Consider the following 19994-nt stretch of genomic DNA (forward strand, 5'->3'; position numbering starts at 1 on the left):
GGTGGTGTATATTTGGAACAAGCTCCCAGGAGAAGTCATGGAGACAGATTCTATTGCAATGCTTAAAAGACATTTGGACAGGCAAGGAGTTGAGGGAAATAGGCTTAATGCAGGCAAAATTAATTTATGAGAATAGGCATCAGATTCAGCCTGCACTGTGTGATTCTATCAAACGTGGTGGGTGAGAATATTCTTCCTTTCTGTGGGCTGGCCGACGGTCTGCCAGTGTATAGTCACTCTTTGGCCAAGTCCACAGACAGGCCATGGAGGGAGAACCTCCATCACATCCAAACCCCAGCCAAAAGTAGGGTTTGACCAGCCCACTGCAACTCAGCAAACAACTGCACAGGGCACAACGCACCTTCCAGCACACTGTGGAACTCCTCTCTGAATAAGAAAGGACCCCACTCTTGCCAGTACTCGGGAAATGATCACACCTCCCCTCCTCTGAGTGTTAGTACTCTCACTTCCCAGCTGTGGGGAACAGTTCCAATAGAGTCAAAGCAACAAACTGTTGGAGGCACTCAGCAACCCGGCCAACATCTGCAGAGGGAAACAGACGGATGATGTTTCTGGTTGGGACACTTCTTCAGGTTCAATTTGTATCTGACCTGATTATATCTGCATCCAGACTCAGGAAGCAAAGTTCTGGAGGAACTCAGCAGGTCAGGCAGCATCTGTAGAGGGAATGGACAGGCACATCAGTCTGAAGAAGGGTCAGGAACCAAAACATTTTCTGCCCATTTCCCTCTATAGATGCTGAGTTCCTCCAGCACTTTTTTCCTTATTTTCTACATTTGTTCCCACTGGACAATCAGTATATGCACACTTGGCCCTTTCCAAAACACATCTTTCAAGATTAGAATTCATCTTTATTTATCTTTTTACAGACAATACATAGAAATACAAAATATACGGAGTCTTTTGAAGGATGCAGATGGCGTTCGTTCCCTTTCCCTCCCAAATTAAGATTTATTTTCCAAGGCTCCCGTGCTCAGAATCTGATGCAATTTTTTATAATTAAAAGAAAATCTCCCCACCGCTGGCATTCCCGGGAGGAGAAGGATGGGCAACAGGGGACTTGGAAACACTCGGAATGCAACTGGAACCCACCCCGACAGCAAGCTGGAATCATGTATGTATTACACCAGTTTGGGTGCTTCAGATATAAAGTGGCAGAAAACACAATGTAAAGCTTCAGTATGTATATATTATATATATGGAACGTCAGTGCTTCCGGGAGCACAACGCTCAGCATGGTGAGAACACAGGAAACACAAAATCAAACCAGACATATGTGGGAGGTGAGTGGGTGCTGGTCGGTGAGTGCACAGCTTCCTGGGCTCAGCACAGTTGCTTGAGTCAGTCTGACAAAGAAAAACAATCGTCACAGGGAGCAAACAAGCAGCAAACTGCGAGCCAGCGAGCGAGGACATCCCTGGAGGGAGGGAGGGAGGGAGGGAGGGAGGGAGAGAGGGAGGGAGGGAGGGAGGAGTCCTTGCTCTTCAGGAGCTGTAGTTGACCTGGTAGTACAAGGTTTTGTGCCGCCAGATGGAGTAGGAGTTGTCGAACTTGAGGAGGTAGATCCCTTGTCCCGGATACTTGTGGCTGCCGGATTGCACCTCCATGTGACAGTCCTTTCTGTAGACGGGCAGGATTTCTTCCAGGTCGGAGCGGCTGAAGTCTTTCGTTCCCCTCTCAATGTCCCCGTGGACAGGGGGAGCTGAGAAGCAATGACAGAGGATATTAATAGCAGGCCGGGGGGGGGGGGGGGGGGGGGGGGGGGGGAGAGGGGCAGGAGGGAGATGATTTAGCATGGGTGAATACACAGGCAGCTACACAGGGGATGAGCTATTCTTAGCTGGTCTACCGCCAGGTTACCAGCTGATGCCACTCGCTCAAGCACCAGGTAAAGTCACTAGCAGCGGCTGGAGAACTCCCGCCTGCAGAGTCAAAGACTTGTCCCACTCCGGACACCCCACCTTCTCCCCACTGCCCCCGGCAGAAGCATAAAAGTACACACCACCACACTCTGGAGATGATGCCCAGGCCAGGTGCCTCTCTGCACGCTGCTCCGAGAAGCAGATCTGCACTCACTCATTACAATCGCTCCACTCTTTTAAACCTCTACCCCAACAGCAGCCCTTCTTACTCGAACTATGCTCTACCCTTTATCCAGTAGCCAGACTCTGTGGACAGCTCAGTTGTGATCATGTATAATCTTTCTGGCTGATTAGATAACACACAACAAAAAGCTTTCCACTGTACCATGCTACACTGACAATAATAAACCAAACTAAACAGTTTCTTCCCCTCTGTTATCAGGTTTCTGAACGGCCCTTCCATAAGCTAGGGTACTGTCCGATTCACCTCGACCCCATTGCAGACATTGGACTTTGTCTGTGGAACTGATGCACTACAATGCTGAGAACTATATCCTGCACTCTGTATCTTCCCCTTTGCTCTACCTATTGTACTTGAGTTTGGCTTGATTGTATTGATTGTAGGGTATTATCTGGTCTGATTGGATAGAATGCAAAGCAAAGCTCTTCACTGTACCTCGGTACACGTGACAATGATCAACCTAAGCTGGACACTGAACAAGGAGCCTCTACATCTGAGTGGGCAAGCTCTTCAGTAACTGGCACTGACACAATGGGCCAAATGGCCTGGTTATTAACTTCGATTAGCCGTTGTGTTGAAGATGTCCATTGAAGTGCCGGAATCAAGGGGATATGGGGAGAAGGCAGGAACGCGGTACTGATTGTGAATGATCAGCCATGATCACATTGAATGGTGGTGCTGGCTCGAAGGGCCGAGTGGCCTCCTCCTGCACCAATGTTCTAGGATTCTATGTTTCTAGCTTGCAGTCCTGAGGGAGCACCACTCTGTTTTAGCAGCAAAATCATGAGGGAATAGATAGGGTGAATGCACAGAGTCTGTTACCCAGGGTTGGGGAATCAACAACAAGAGGACATAGGTATAATAGGTGCAAGAGGAGGCCATTTGGCCCTTTGAGCCAGCACTGCCATTCAATGTGATCATGGCTGATCATTTTCAATCAGTACCTCATTCCTGCCTTCTCCCCATACCCCCTGACTCTGCTATCCTTAAGAGCTCTCTCTAGCTCTCTCTTGAATGCATTCAGAGAATTGGCCCCCACTGCCTTCTGAGGCAGAGAATTCCACAGATTCACAACTCTCTGACTGAAAAAGTTTTTCCTCATCTCAGTTCTAAATGGCCTACCCCTTATTCTTAAACTGTGGCCCCTTGTTCTGGAGTCCCCCAACATTGGGAACATGTTTCCTGCCTCTAACGTGTCCGACCCCTTAATAATCTTATACGTTTCGATAAGATCCCCTCTCATCCTTCTAAATTCTAGTGTATACAAACCTAGTCGCTCCAGTCTTTCAACATATGACAGTCCCCCAATTCCGGGAATTAACCTCGTGAACCTACGCTGCACGTCCTCAAAAGCAAGAAAGGGGAAAGATTTAATAGGAACCTGAAGGGCAACCTTTGTACAGAGGATGGTGGGTGCATGGAACAAGCTGCCAGAGGAGGCAGTCTAGGCAGGTACTATAACACTTTAAAAACACTTGAAGTTAGAAAAATCAATGTTCATACCGCTGGGGTGTAAGCTGCCCAAGTGAAATATGTCAGATACATGAATCGGAAAGGTTTAGAGAGATATGGGCCAAATGCTTTTCACTTTAACGTAAAGGTGACATTAATAAACTAAAAAAATGAAATTAAAAATGGGGGCATGGGATTAGTGTAGATGGTCATGTTGATCAGCATGGACGAGTTGGGATAAAGGAAGGAACTGCAGATGCTGGTTTACACCAAAGATAGACACAAAAAGCTGGAGTAACTCAGCGGGACAGGCAGCATCACTGGAGTGGGTGACGTTTCAGGCTGAGACCCTTCTTCAGTGTAAGATGCTGCCTGTCCCATTGAGTTACTCCAGCAATTTGTGTCTATCTTTGGGCCTGTTTTGGTGCTGTGTGACTCTGTGGCAGGTTCCCAGGCAAGGGTTCACTGGAGATGGACACAAAAAGCTGGAGTAACTCAGCAGGTCAGACAGCATCTCTGGAGAAAAGGAATATGTGATGTTTCAGGTTGAGACCCCCCTTCAGACTGAGAGTCAGGGGAAATGGAAACAAAAGATATAGATGGTGATGTAGATCGATATGAAATGAATGAAAGATATTAATAAAAAGTAATGATGGTCAAGGAAACAGACCATTGTTAGCTGTGGACTAGGTGAAAACGAGTTACAGACAATGAACTGATCAGGACAACATTGAAACTAGTACACTGACTACGATGGGGAGGGGATGGAGAGAGAGGGTAAACAAGGATTACTTGAAGTTAGAGTAATCAATGTTCATACCGCTGGGATGTAAGCTGCCCAAGCAAAATATGAGGTGCTGCTCCTCCAATCTGTGTTTGGCCTCACTGTGACAGTGGAGGAGGCCCAGGACAGGAAGGTCAGTGTGGGAATGGGAGGGGGAGTTAGTGTTTGGCGAGCGGTTCCACTGGGCCTGGCTTCACCGCTGGCACGAGGGGCAGCGTTACCTTCCGCGTCTTCATCCTCCTCATCCTCGCTGGACTCGCTGACCAACACCGTGATCTCCGTGTCCGTCACCGGCGCCCACTCGAAGTACACGCCAAAGCCAATGTCGTAGGTGTCGGTGGCAAAGTCCCAGGTGATGCAGGTGCCCTGGGGGTGGGTGGGCACCCGTACGGTCACTACGTTGCCACGCCGCACTGTCATCACGCCCGCCTTCTCCCGCCGCACCTTCTCCTTGAACTCCGTCAGCTCCGTGGATATCCAGGTGGCGGCAGCATCGATGACGGGCACAACTGTGGCACAGAGCGGTGGAGGTTACGGCAGCCACATCTATCTCCTGCCCTCTTATTGCCCTCCTATGTATGCCCCCCAACTCCCAAAACTGCCCCAGGGATGATACTGCCCCCAGCTGCCTAGCCCTGTACCAAACCTCCTCCTTCCTCCTGACCCTAGCCTCAATCCAGGCTTCCTTACTCCCAAAGACAGACACAACATGCTGGAGTAACTCAGCGGGTCAGGCAGCATCCCTGGAGAACATGGATAGTTGAGGTTTCGGGCTGAGACCCTTCTTCAGACTTTCTCCATTTTGCCCTTCAGGCTAATGTGAACGTGCCTGCCATCAGCTCTTGTCGTCACGCTGATCAGAGCATCCCACTTTCCACACATTCCTTTGCTGATGGTCTGGCCCCCTTCTTTAATCTGGACAAAATCCACCCCCCCCACCCCGTAAATGTTGCGCCTAGGCCGTGTGAGGTGGCCGATCTCCACCTCGTCGGGACATCTGTGCCGATCGGTGGGTGGAATTAGCCCCCTGCTGCCGGGGCTGTGTAACCTCGGCCCGACTGGAGCCGGCAGATCCGTTCCCATAGCCGGTTTCCGGGGCCACCTTTGCAGCCCGGCAGCCCGGCTCCCCAAGGCCCTGACCTCTGTTGGTCTGGCAAAACGGATACTCCAGACAGGCTCTGGAACCAAGCGGGCAGGAAAATCGGTGGTGGACGTGTACTGGGAGTTTGTCTTTGTGCAATGTCCAAACATCCCAATGCACCGAAGCACACTGTCCGCGGAAAGCTCACGGTCAGCCTGCATCACAGCTTGGCTTGGGAACAGCGCAGCCTAAGGCCGCAAGATATTGCAGAGAGTTGTGCATGTAGCCCAGTCCGTCACATAGACCACACTCCCCACCATTGACTCCATCTACACTTAGAGTCATAGAGTCACAGAGTGATACAGTGTGGAAACAGGCCCTTCAGCCCAACTCGCCCACACCGGCCAACATGTCCCAGCTACACTAGTCCCACTTGCCTGCACTTGGTCCATAACCCTCCAAACCTGTCCTATCCATGTACATGTCCGACTGTTTCTTAAACGATGGGATAGTCCCAGCCTCAACTACCTCCTCTGGAAGCTTGTTCCATTCACCCACCACCCTCTGTGTGAAATGGTTACCCCTCGGATTCCTATGAAATCTTTTCCCCTTCACCTTGAACCTGTGTCCTCTGGTCCTCGATTCCCCTACTCTGGGCAAGAGACTCTGTGCATCTACCCGATCTATTCCTCTCATGATCAAATAAATAATGAACCTCTCCTAATTAACCACGACATAATGATAGACCACTCAGACTGCAGTCAGTCACTATGATTATGTGCAGGCAGGGAAGAGATGGTCTGGGCATCATGTTCAGCACAGACATGGAGTCCCTCTGCTATTCCCTGTCCAATGATTTCAGTTCCATTCCCTCTTCTCCACGTTTCTGTCTGACAGAAAATACAAAGTATGAAAGCACGCACTCGATGGGCTGAAGGGCCTGTTTCCGTGCTGTATCTCTAAAACTACACTGAGATGAGGACGTGTAGGAAAACAACCACAGATGCTGGTTCAAATCGATGGTAGACACACAACGCTGGAGTAAGTCAGCAGGTCAGGCAGCATCTCAGGAGAGAAGGAATGGGTGAGGTTTTGGGTCAGGACCCTTCTTCAGACTGATGTCAGGGGAGGGGGCGGGTGTGCTGCCCAGAGATGCTGCCTGACCCGCTGAGTTACTGCAGCTTTTTGCGTCTACCTTTGAGACGAGGACGTGCTGCTGTGATGATGGTTCATGTAAGTGCACCCACCTCGACCAGGGCCCTCCAGGGGGTCAGGCGGCAGCTTCTCGGGGCCACTGTGGTCGGACTGAATGATCACAGAGTCGCTGCTGACCTTCCGCACTCGGTACGCGGCAAGTGCTGTCGCTGGCACCTCGCCCACCGTGCCATCTGCCGCAGGCTGGGGGCACAGAGGGCGCACATTAGAGAGAGGGCACATGTTACAGAGGGCGGGGGGGGGGGTTACAGGGAGGGGGGGTTTACAGAGGGCGGGGGTTACAGAGGGCTGGGGTTACAGAGGGCGGGGGGAGTTACAGGGAGGGCGGGGGTTACAGAGGGCGGGGGTTACAGAGGGCGCACATTAGAGAGAGGGCACATGTTACAGAGGGCGGGGGTTACAGAGGGCGGGGGTTACAGGGAGGGCGGGGGTTACAGAGGTCATAAGTGATAGAAGCAGAATTAGGCCATTCGGCCCATCAAGTCTACTCCACCATTCAATCATGGCTGATCCATCTCTCCCTCCTAACCCCATTCTCCTGCCTTCTCCCATAAACTCTGACACCCGTACTAATCAAGAAATCTATCTCTGCCTGAGAAATATCCTCTGATTTTGCCTCCACAGGCTTCTGTGGCAATGACTTCACTACGCTCTGACTAAAGAAATTCCTCTTCATCTCCTTCCTAAAGGAACGTCCCTGAGGAGCGACACAGTGACACAGTGGTTGAGTTCCTGGCCTTCCAGAGCTTGCTGACTGTACGGAGTTTGTACGTTCTCCCCGTGACCTCATGGGTTTTCTCCAAGATCTTTGGTTTAGGGATACGAGAGATAGAAACAGAGATAGGAGAAACAGGAGAGAGAGCGACAGGGAAGAGAAAGAACAAAAACTCTGAAAAGAGGCACATTAGGGTGTGATCACAAACAAAGGGATGTCAAAAATGTTGAAATTCAGGCCAGTCCAGGCCAGGCTGTGCTAATGAAAAGGTAATTGCCAAGCTTGGAGGAAAGTTATCAGTCATGAGGCAAGACAGGTGGAGTTGGAAAGTAGGAGTGTTTCTTTGACCGTGCTGCAGCTTTATCGGACTTTGGTTGGTCCACATTTGCACTAGTGTCCACTTCTGGTCACACTATTCCAGGAAGGGTGTGGAGGCTTTGGAGAGGGTGCAGAAGAGTTATACCCAGAATGATGCCTGGATTAGATGCTGTTCGCTACAGGAAGAACTTGGACAGATCTGGAAAGCCAGAGGTTGAGGGGAGACCCGACAGAATTATATAAAATGAGAGGTGTAGATAAGGTAGACTGTCAGAACTTCTCCGCAAGGTTGGAAATGTCCAATACTAGAGGGCATAGTTTTAAGGTGAGAGGGGCAAAGTTTAAAGTAGATGTATGGAGCAAGTTTTTTTAAAACTCAGTGGTGGGTTCCTGGAACGCACTGTCAGGGGTGGTGGAGGCAGTAACGGCAATGGTGTTTAATAGGCTTTTGGAGAGGCACATGGATATGCAGGGATTGGAGGGATATAGAAACATAGAAAATAGGTGCAGGAGGAGACCATTTGACCCTTTGAGCCAGCACCGCCATTCATTGTGATCATGGCTGATCATCCACAGTAACCCGTGCCTGCCTTCTCCCCATATCCCTTAATTCCACTAGCCCCCAGAGTTCTGTCTAACTCTTTTTTAAATTCATACAATGGCAGAGAATACCACAAATTCACAACTCTCTGGGTGAAAAAGTTTCTTCTCACCTCAGTTTTAAATGGCCTCCCCTTTATTCTTAGACTGTGTGACCCCTGGTTCTGGACTCCCCCAACATTGGGAACATTTTTCCTGCATCTAGCTTGTCCAGTCCTTTTATAATGTTATATGTCTCTACAAGATCCCCTCTCATCCTTCTAAACTCCAGTGAATACAAGCCCAGTCTTTCCAATCTTTCCTCATATGACAGTCCCGCCATCACGGGGATTAACCTGGTGAAGCCACGCTGCACTGCCTCAATAGCAAGGATATGCAGGGAATGGAGGGATATGGATATGCGGGTAAAGGAGATGATTTAGCATCATGTTCAGCATGGACATGTGCTGTATTGAGCATGTGCCTGAGGAGAGAGAGCGCGGCAAGGTCACGTGGCCACAGACCGTATGTACGGAGGGATGAACGGTGTTGGGAGTGAGGGGCCGTAGAGACGGACTGCGTGCAATCAGTGCCCCACCTGGGGATGCTGCCCATCCTCCTGAGCCACCGGCTGCTCCAGGCGATTCTCCAAACCTTCCCCGCCACTGTCTCCTGCTTCCGCCGTCTCCGGTTTTGCACTCTGTGGTCTCTCGAGAAAAAAATATATCCTCAGTCAAAAATAAACGCACTTGCAACAGCTGCTTCCTGGTCTGGCTGCAATCTGTCCAGCTCCCCCCTCCCCCCCCCCACCCCCCCCCCCCCCCCCCCCCCCCCCCTCCAGGCCAATGGTCCCCAGAATCAGCACCGCCAGGGCAGGGAGCAGAGCCATGCATCACACACACAGCATCACAAACACAGTGCTGGACAAACCCAGCAGGCAGCCAGCATCCCTGCAGGGAAATCTCTCCAGTCTGAAGAAGGGTCCCGACCCGAATCATCACCTGTCCATTCCCTCCACAGATGCTGCCTGACCCACTGGAGAACATGGATAGGTGACGTTTCACAGAGTGCTGGAGTAACTCAGCGGGTCAGGCAGCATCTGTGGAGAACATGGATAGGTGACGTTTCACAGAGTGCTGGAGTAACTCAGCGGGTCAGGCTGCATTTGTGGGGAAACATGGATAGGTGATGTTTTGGGTTGGGATTCCTCCTCAGATTGTGTCTACCTATCACTTTCTAGACTTTGTCCCACTCCCACCTCTCCTTTCCACCTTCTCCACCTTAATACAATGTCTGAAGAAGAATCCCACCTGAGACGTCACCTATCCATGTTCTCCACAGATAGACAATAGGTGCAGGAGGAGGCCATTCGACCCTTCGAGCCAGCACCGCCATTCAATGTGATCATGGCTGATCATTCTCAATCAGTACCCCGTTCCTACCTTCCTCCCCATACCCCCTGACTTCGCTATCCTTAAGAGCTCTATCTAGCTCTCTCTTGAATGCATTCAGAGAATTGGCCTCCACTGCCTTCTGAGGCAGAGAATTCCACAGATCACAACTCTCTGACTGAAAAATGCTGGGCTGACCCGCTGAGTTACTCCAGCACTTTGGATACTTTTTGTAAACCGCATCTGCTGTTCCTTGTGTCTCTACAGTTTGATATCTGTGGATAAGATGCAAAACAAAGTTTTTTTTCCACTGTATGTGGGTACTCCATCACAGTGCCTTGTGGATTCAGCCTAACAACAGAACAGAGAGTCAAAACGACCTAGTTTTGGGGATAAACATATTTTGTGGCACAGGAGTGCCGTGGGCTGCTGGGAGTTGCTTCACGCTGGCAATGATAGTCTCCATCTCCCTGCTGCAGCCCCGTCCCCAGGCTCATGATCCTTCATGGAACATTGCCGTAATTAGAGTAAACGGCACATTACAACCCAGCAGCCACTCAGTTCCACAAACTCCAAGCAGTGAGCTGAATAACAACACAGCTGCTGCCACAGGCCTGCTTCTGCTCACTGGTGATTAACCCCTGGCACCAGCGGCCCTCACTCACAGCTGGGCCTCTTCTGGTGAGAAACTAAACTCCTGCTCACTCACTCCCACGAGGCCAGCAGCCAGCACACCACCTCCATCCCATCACCTTCCACCTCACGCCTGACACCAGCCCCACATCCCTGGGCCCACCACCACTAACATGGGGTGCGGTGAAAGTGCAGATGTCATTAAGGCTAATGGGTCCCCCGAGGTACGTCGACAAGGTGGGGAGAATCTCAGTCCCACCGAGCACCCGGTGTAGAGGCAGCCACTCAGCAGAGAAACAGTCTCTGAAGTAAGGCCCCCACCCAATACGTCACCTATCCATGTTCTCCACAGATGCTGCCTGACCCACTGAGTTACTCCAGCACTCTGTGAAACGTCACCTATCCATGTTCCCCACAGATGCTGCCTGACCCGCTGAGTTACTCCAGCACTCTGTGAAACGTCACCTATCCATGTTCCCCACAGATGCTGCCTGACCGCTGAGTTACTCCAGCACTCTGTGAAACGTCACCTATCCATGTTCTCCACAGATGTTGCCTGACCCGCTACCCAACAAGGTCAAACCCCCCTTCTAACCAAGGCACTTAATGCAGGGTCAAGTATTACCCATCCACCCCCCCGGCCCCGACTCCCTGTTGTGCAAAGTGGCTAAACAGACCAGGGAGAAAGATGTTTTAAAAAACGACACAGTGCTGGAGTAACTCAGCGGGTCAGGCAGCATCTGTGGAGAACATGGATAGGTGATATTTCAGGTCGATACCCTTCTTCAGACCTGACCCGAAATGTCACCTATCCATGTTCTCCAGAGATGCTGCCTGACCCGCTGAGTTACTCCAGCACTTTGTGTGGTTTTGTGAGATGCTAATTGTCAGTTGTTTTGTTTTGTGAACCAGCATTTGCAGTTTGCTATTACTACAGGGAGGGGGGAGGTTATGCTGAAGGGTAAGAGGGAGGGAGGAGTGTGTATGGAGCACCTGCATGGAATGGTTGGGCCGAATGGCCTCTGTGAGAGTCAGCCCCTACCCACCCACACCAGAACCCCAGGCCGTGCGGTTACCTGCTTCCTGCTTCTCTCTGGCTCTTGTCATCATGGCCGTCCGACACCTGCAGGCGGGACATCTGCGAGCTCACACCGACATTCGAGTCCGACTCCGATTCTGTAGTCAAAACAAATCACCAGTTATCGTCCAAACGTAAGCTCAGGCACTCAGCAGCTCCATGTAGAACCCAGGCCCACCATTTCATCAACGCCACACTCTCTGCTCAGGAACACGAGGAAAACACAGGTTCAACAGGCAGGGAAAGCACAAAGTGCGAGAGAGATCTGGTGGGAAAATTGAAGGTAGACACAAAGTGCTGGAGTAACTCAGCGGGTCAGGCAACATCTGTGGAGAACATGGATAGGTGACGTTTCACAGAGTGCTGGAGTAACTCAGCGGGTCAGGCAACATCTGTGGAGAACATGGATAGGTGACGTTTCACAGAGTGCTGGAGTAACTCAGCGGGTCAGGCAGCATCTGTGGAGAACATGGATAGGTGACGTTTCACAGAGTGCTGGAGTAACTCAGCGGGTCAGGCAGCATCTGTGGAGAACATGGATAGGTGACGTTTCACAGAGTGCTGGAGTAACTCAGCGGGTCAGGCAGCATCTCTGGAGAAAAGGAACAGGTGACGTTTCGGGTCGAGACGTTTCTTCAGGTAGCTGGATTCAGAGATTAACGAATAAGACCGCACTAGAATGACAAGGTTGTGGATGTAGCCCAGTCCATCTCACACACACCACCCTCCCCACCATCGACTCCATCTTTACTTCACGCTGCCTCGGGAAAGCTGCCAACACAATCAAAGACTGATCCCGCCCCGGTCATTCCTCCCTCTCCCCACTCCCGTCAGCAGAAGGTGCAGAAGCTTGAAAGCGCGCACCACCAGACTCAGGAACAGCTTCTTCCCCTCTGTTATCAGGCTTCTGAACGGTCCTTACATAAACTACATCTACAACCTTGTTGTACTGACTGATTCACCTCTACCCCATTGTGGACATTGGACTTTGTCTCTGGAATTGATGCACTACAATGCTGAGCACTCCGACCCAGTACTGTCACCAGGACAACTGGCCTTTAAAGCCAAGGTCAGACTCAATATCTTTGAGAACTGAGACTTGAAGAGATGGGGGTAGAAACGTGGCCACACGGGTACTGCCTCGGTGAGGTCTACCTTCCCCACACCAGGTCTCAGTGAGGTCTACCTTCCCCACACCAGGTCTCAGTGAGGTACCTTCCCCACACCAGGTCTCGGTGAGGTACCTTCCCCACACCAGGTCTCGGTGAGGTCTACCTTCCTCACACCAGGTCTCAGTGAGGTACCTTCCCCACACCAGGTCTCAGTGAGGTCTACCTTCCCCACACCAGGTCTCAGTGAGGTCTACCTTCCCCACACCAGGTCTCAGTGAGGTCTACCTTCCCCACACCAGGTCTCAGTGAGGTCTACCTTCCCCACACCAGGTCTCAGTGAGGTCTACCTTCCCCTTCCCCAGCGGTGTATTCTGGACTTACTTATGAGTCCAGAACTCAAGGGACACAATCCAAGAATAAAGGGGAGGCCATTTAAAACTGAGGTGAGAAGAAACTTGTTCACCCAAAGAGTTGTGAATGTGTGGAATTCGCTGCCACAGAAGGTAGTGGAGGCCAATTCACTGGATGAATTTAAAAGAGAGTTAGATAGAGCTCTAGGGGCTAGTGGAATCAAGGGATATGGGGAGAAGGCAGGCATGGGTTACTGATTGTGGATGATCAGCCATGATCACAATGAATGGCGGTGCTGGCTTGAAGGGCCAAATAGCCTCCTCCTGCACCTATTTTCTATGTTTCTATGATTGTGCAGATTCATTGCCCCTGTGTAAATTACCCCCAGTGTGCAGGGAGTGGATGGGAAAGTGGGAAAACACAGAGTAAGTGTGATCGATGGTCGGAGTGGACTTGGTGAGGTGAAGGTTCTGCTTCCATGCCATGTCTCCAAACTAAACTCACCTGTTGCTGCTGCCGGTCAGAATATCATTGCTCCGTTGTCTGTAAACATGACAAGTAAACATTCTTGACTCTCGATATGCCCAGTTTAACCATTACATTTGCCAACCATCAGCCACTGTCTGGACCCCAACATCCGAACGACTCAGTGTGAGTGGGAGCTGACTTTAATTGGAGAGCTGGGCCTGAGAGGTGCCTTGGGACATTTTACTACCTTAAAAGCTCTTCTATAAAAACAAGTTGTTATTTGCGGCTGGCAAACTCCCAAGGCATGGATGGGAGCACAAAGAGAAAGCTGGGAGCAGGTTAATTATTTTGATTGCTGTAATTAGAATTTCCCATCACAATTACAAGATACAAGTGCAATAAAATCCCTTTCCAGATAACAGATCAGTCATTGCACGAGGCACCACTCAGATCAGGATCATTAAACCAAATGCTTTGCTCTAATGGAGGCACAAGAGACAGCTGATTAGTTTAGTGATAGAGCGTGGAAACAGACCATTCGGCCCAAGAGGTCTGCCACAACCAGCCATCACCCACACACTAGTTCTATCCTACACACCCGAGGAAACCCACACGGTCGCAGGGAGAACGTACAATCTCCGTACAGGCAGCATCGTAGTCGGGATCGAACCCGGGTCTCTGGTGCTGCAAGGCAGCAACTCTACCGCTGCGCCAATGTTAGAAACTGGGGCAGCAAACAATGCTGGAGGAACTCAGCGGGTTGAGCAGCATCTGTGGCGAGACTGTCTGTGCCTGTTTTAGGTCGGGGGCTCTTCTTCAGGGCTGTGGGGGGAGATAGTTGCTGTAGAGGGGTGGGGTGGGGATGGGATGAGGGAGGGGCCAGGCGGTGGTAGATGGACAGGGGAGCGGTCCCTCATTCAACCCTCTTTATCCACACTAAGTGTTTCAACCTGAAACCTCGACAATCCTTTCTCTTATGTTATCTATGAACACTGTGTGGATAATCCTGCAGTGCTGCTGCAGTAAGAGCTTCACTGTTGCGCTGTCAGTACATACGACAATGAAACCGTCTTGCCTGACCATCCTCGCCTCTCTGGCAAAGCCGCCCACACTTGTACCATTCTAGATCACACATCGTGTGGCTTCCGTTACTTGCCTGGCACCTGGCCCTTCCCCGTGGATTGTCACCGTGTCGTGGTGGAGAAGCTCGTGTGGTCCTGAGATCCTGAGAGCGATGCCGTCTGGAGCTACGCTCCTGGTAGGGTCACCCATGGCGGTAAGGTCGAGGGGGAGGTCCCTGACAAAGAGCAATCCAACCAAGACCTCAACGGTAGAACAGGCGGAGGATGACGGCTGACTTTAGTGGAGCGTCACAACGGCTGGGAAGGCGGATGGATGAAGGCTGCAGCAGAAAAGGGTCCCCGGTCGTCTTGGACTCCACGCCACTGGATCCTGACCCAGATCTGTCAAGGACCGTGTGGTGGCTGTCTGTGCACCAGTCTCCCCACGTTAAACAAAGTCACGCACAGGCGTCCGACCCTATGGAGAGGACAGTCACACTCGCTTCCAGTGACCACCGATGATGATGATGGCTTATTATTGGAGCCGGCATGTAAACAGATGCACATTCACCCTGAGCACACTGCCCAAACTCAGTGATCACCGCCACATGCTGCTTCAAAGCTCGTTAAATAGCATGGACACGGATGAAAAACGATCTGTGTAATTAGGGCTGCAGTGGCGCCACGGCAGAGTTGCTGCCTAGCAGCACCAGAGACCCGGGTTCAATACTGACTGGTGCTGTCTGTACAGAGTTTGTACGTTCTACCTGTGACCGCGTGGGTTTTGTCAGGGATACCCAGTTTCCTCCCACCTTGGTGGGCCAAAGGACTTGTTTCCACATTGTATCTCTAAGCTAAACTAAGGAGCTGCAGGTGCTGGTTTACGATAAAAAGACACAAAGTGCTGGAGTAACTTGGCGGGTCAGGCAGCATCTGTGGCGAAATGGAAGGGTGGAGTTTTGGGTCGGGTCCCATCTTCAGACTGATGGGGCAGGGGTGGGAGGGAGAGAGAAAGCTGGAAGAGAGAAGGGCAGGACAAAAGCCTGGTGAGTGATAGGTGGTTACAGGCGAAGGGGGTTTTGATAGGCACATGATTGGACAAAGAACAGAAATGGAGAGACAAAAGCTGTGGGATAAGGACTGATATATTTCTACGGGTGTTAAAGCTTCCCCTGAACTTCGACCTGTTCTTGAACCCCCCAAATTCCAGAGTGCCTAAATGAGACGACCCTTGTTGTGGTATTGGGTGCAATTCAGACTGAAGAAGGGTCTCGACCCGAAACGTCACCCATTCCTTCTCTCCCGAGATGCTGCCTGACCCGCTGAGTTACTCCAGCATTTTGTGAATAAATCGATTTGTACCAGTATCTGCAGTTATTTTCTTATACTAGTTATTGTGACAGCTGAATGGTTAAAACCTGTTTAAACCATGGATGTGATAAATGAGCTGAACCCATTTGTAAAGAGTGTGACATTGTATTTATGAACTGCAAACAATGATGGTTTATGACATGGCCCAACGACATTTTTATTCCATGTTCTTGTGCATTTGAGCCAACTCCCTTCATGATCAAACACAAACAGATAAAAAGCAAGTCAGCTGGGAAACCATGCTGCAGAATCTCAAGTCACCCACATCGTTCTTTGAAATTTTAAAACTGAAACTGTAAAAACAATTTTCAAGTTCTTCCACTCGCTACGAGTACAATTTTAGATAGTCACACAGAACAGAAACAGGCCCTTCGGCCCCACTCTCCATGCCGACCAAGATACCCCATCTGAGCCAGTCCCATTTTCCAGCGTTTGGCCCATATCCCTCTAAACCTTTCCCATTCCTGTACCTGTCCGAGTGTCTTTCAAATGTTGTTATCGCACCTGCCTCAACTACCTCCTCTGGAAACTCATTCCATTCACCCACCACCCTCTGCGTGAAAAGGTTGCCCCTCAGCTTCCTATTAAATCTTTCCCCTCTCACCATTTACCCTATCGATTTCCTCCTCTAAGATCACACCTCAGCCTCTTGTATTCCAAGGAATAAAGTTCTAATTTGCCCAAAGTCTCCCTGTAGCTCAGCCCCTCAAGTCCGGGCAACATTCTCATAAATCTTCTCTGCACTCTTTTCAGCTTAACGGAACCCTTCCTAAAGCAGGGGGACCAAAACTGAACACAAAACTCCAAATGCAGCCCCACCAATGTCTTGTACAACTGTGACATAATATTCGAACTTCCACACTCAATGCTGTGACTGATGTCAACAAAGCCTTCTTTACCACCCCATCTACCTGCGACGCCATTTTCAATAGACAATAGACAATAGGTGCAGGAGGAGGCCATTCGGCCCTTCGAGCCAGCACCGCCATTCAATGTGATCATGGCTGATCATTCTCAATCAGTACCCCGTTCCTGCCTTCTCCCCATACCCCCTGACTCCGCTATCCTTAAGAGCTCTACCTAGCCCTCTCTTGAATGCATTCAGAGAATTGGCCTCCACTGCTTTCTGAGGCAAAGAATTCCAGATTCACAACTCTCTGACTGAAAAAGTTTTTCCTCATCTCTGTTCTAAATGGCCTACCCCTTATTCTTAAACTGTGGCCCCTTGTTCTGGACTCCCCCAACATTGGGAACATGTTTCCTGCCTCTAACGTGTCCAACCCCTTAATAATCTTATACGTTTCGATAAGATCTCCTCTCATCCTTCTAAATTTTCAAGCAACCATGAACCTGCACTCCCCAGGGTCCTGCCCTTCACTTGAAGGTCCTACCCTGTTTTGACCTTGCTTATCTGCATTAAGCTCCATCTGTCATTTCTCAGCCGATCAAGACCATGCTGTAAATTTTGATGGTCCTTTTCACTGTCTATGATACCACCCATTTTAGTTCACAGTTGGCGCTGATGGATACAGTGCGTGGTGCGGTAGCAGGATTCGCAGATACTTGTAGAATCGTACAGGGACCGCGATGGGAACGCTCCTGCTACTGAACGTGCTGAAGTGGGGATATACTGAAGATGTGGCAGACTGTGAGTGCAGACTCCAGACTATGGAACATCTCCTGAGCTGTGACGTGCTGCACGACACATGCACTGTAAAGGATCTTGCAGAGGCCAACGACATGGCACTAAAATTTGCTCGCTATTGGCAAACAGCTGTATGATGACACGAATAAATAAAAAGTTCACAGTATACGGATGCCACTGTGTGCAGTCCACCCCTCATCTCCCCCTTCCATCAGAGTAGTTTCAACAACATTAAAAGGCCTCTCTCCTGTCAGCTGGGCTACTGTCTCATCCTTGCCCGATACCCCATCCATCACTGGCACTTTAACCACACCATCAACACACACCCTGCAGTTACTGACAGCGGCCACAGCAATGGCACCTCCCAGACCCTCCACCACAGCTCCAGCTTGCACTACCCGAGGCACTGCCTCAGGAAGGCGGCATCTATCATTAAGGTTCCCCACCATCGGGGCCATGCCCTCTTCTCACTGCTGCCCTCAGGCAGGCGGTATAGAAGTCCCACACCACCAGGTTCAGGAACAGCTACTTTCCCACAACCATCATGTTCTTGTACTGTCCTTATCTAACAACAGTAGACACAAAATGCTGGAGTAACTCAGCGGGACAGGCAGCATCTCTGGAGAGAAGGAATGGGTGATGTTTCGGGTCGAGACCCTTCTTCAGACTACTATCCAACAACAGACACCTCCTGCACTACTACCTTGGTTTGTTTGTCTAAGTGTCTTGCACTAAAGACTTAAAAGTAATGTTTTATGCAGAGATTTATTCCATCTACTTTTGCTCTATCTCACCTCCAATACTTCTTCACCTCTCTCCCTCTACTCCTCCATCGGAAGGGTTGGGCAATGGAGAGCGGGCAGCAACGCCCGCATTGGCTGCACCACCCACTCACTGTCTGTCTGTCTGTCTTGTTTCTCCAGCGTTACTGGGTGTTTACTGATCATAGATGTACTGACAGCGGAACATTGGAACCCTTCCCTGCAGCAGTTTCATCAGCCAGGACACGGATAAATAATATATCATAAACAAGAAGGCAATGGCCGCTGTAAATCACTGCACAGGCAGGGGTGATGGTGCGTTTGTTTATCTGCTGCGGCGGTGTGAGCGGGACAGCCCGGTCCCAGGCACCGGGTATGGGGGAGGAGAGAGCCCGGGCACCGGGTATGGGGGGGGGGGGGGAGAGAGAGACCGGTCCCGGTACGGGGGGGGGGGGGAGAGAGACCGGGCACCGGGTATGGGGGGGGGGGGAGGAGAGAGCCCGGTCCCGGTATGAGGGAGGAGAGAGCCCGGTCCCGGTATGGGGGGGGGGGGGGGGAGGAGAGAGCCCGGTCCCAGTATGGGGGGGGGGGGGGGGGGGAGAGAGCCCGGTCCCGGTATGGGGGGGGGGGGGGAGGAGAGAGCCCGGTCCCGGTATGAGGGAGGAGAGAGCCCGGTCCCGGTATGGGGGGGGGGGGGGGGGGGGGAGAGAGACCGGTCCCGGGGACAGAAGGCAGTGGAGGACAATGCACTGGATGTTTTCAAGAGAGAGAATTGGATGTGGGTCTTCGGGCTGACAAGGGCTGCGGGGAGCAGGCAGGCAGGCAGGCACGGGGTAGTGATGGTGGATGATCAGCAGTGATGGCGGTGGCTGCAGGGGCTGAGTGGCCTCCTCCTGCACCTGTGGTCCATGTTTCTCTGTATCGGGCACCGGGAACCGGGAACCGGCCGGGGGAGGGGGTGGATGGGGGCCCAGTATCGGGCGCCGCCCCGGGTATCGGCTGGAGGGGTGGAGGGGGGTTATTGGGCGCCGGTCCCGGCCAGCTCACCTTGCTGCTGCTGCTGCTGTTGTTGTTGTTGCTTGTCGGCCGCGGGCAGGCCCAGGCTCATCCCCATCTTCATACCGATGTCTCCGGACGGGCTCCTCGCCTGGGGCTGTGACTGTGGATGTGACTGTGGATCTGGTTGACGCTGCGCTCCACCACCGCCTCCTCCGCCCCGCCGCTCCCCGGGGACGGAGCGCTGCCTCTCGGCATCCCGGCCGCTCGCCATCGTCATGGCCGGGCCCTGACAGCGCCGAGCGCGGCGCGGCCCGCCCTCCGGAAACAGCCGAGCGCCGGCCGGAAACAGCCGAGCGACGGCCGGAAACAGCCGAGCGACGAGCCTTCCGGAAGTAGTCGGGGCCCGGGTCTTTCCGGAAACAACCGATTCGGCGGTCCGGGACTGTTCGGAGCCGAGGCGTCGACACGACGATTGGCGGAAACTCCCGAACAATAAACGTCAAGGTGCCGAAGTGCGAAATTACACGAAAACAACGCAAAACAAAAGAAAGTAGAGGTTAATAATGAAAATTGCCATTCACGTGTGCAACTGATGGGCTATTGTCATTGCAGCTGTGACCTGATGTGACGGTTACCTGGCAACCGTTACCGCGGCGACGCAAGACTCAGGCGGCGGGCATTTACCTGGTTACGGTTGCTAGGGCGGCGGTGGCGGCGGCGGCGGCGAGCATTTCCTGGTTACGGTTGCTAGGGCGGCAGGCATTTCCTGGTTACGGTTGCTTGGGCGACGGCGGGCATTTCCTGGTTACGGTTGCTAGGGCGGCGGGCACTTCCTGGTTACGGTTGCTAGGCGGCG

At 51.7% G+C, this 19994-nt stretch overlaps 1 protein-coding gene across 2 annotated transcripts; it reads right to left on the bottom strand.

Annotated features, from left to right (window-relative positions):
- Window positions 1–501: 501 nt before the first annotated feature.
- tmed8 (transmembrane p24 trafficking protein 8) lies at window positions 502–19466 on the bottom strand. 2 transcript variants are annotated; one of them, XM_078406986.1, is made up of 6 exons: window positions 19192–19466; window positions 11369–11470; window positions 8867–8975; window positions 6689–6839; window positions 4582–4869; window positions 502–1723 (listed from the first exon to the last, which is right to left on the bottom strand). In XM_078406986.1, exons 1-6 carry the CDS (start codon window positions 19413–19415, stop codon window positions 1506–1508), a joined length of 1092 nt encoding a protein of 363 aa, XP_078263112.1. In that variant the 5' UTR covers window positions 19416–19466; the 3' UTR covers window positions 502–1505. The 2 variants fall into 2 exon arrangements, with proteins under 2 accessions (XP_078263112.1, XP_078263110.1); XM_078406984.1 differs by having other exon boundaries at window positions 503–1723; window positions 11369–11468; window positions 19187–19466.
- Between the last annotated feature and the right edge of the window lie 528 nt (window positions 19467–19994).

This window comes from Rhinoraja longicauda, chromosome 10 (assembly GCF_053455715.1).
Source record: "Rhinoraja longicauda isolate Sanriku21f chromosome 10, sRhiLon1.1, whole genome shotgun sequence".
NCBI lineage: Eukaryota > Metazoa > Chordata > Chondrichthyes > Rajiformes > Arhynchobatidae > Rhinoraja > Rhinoraja longicauda.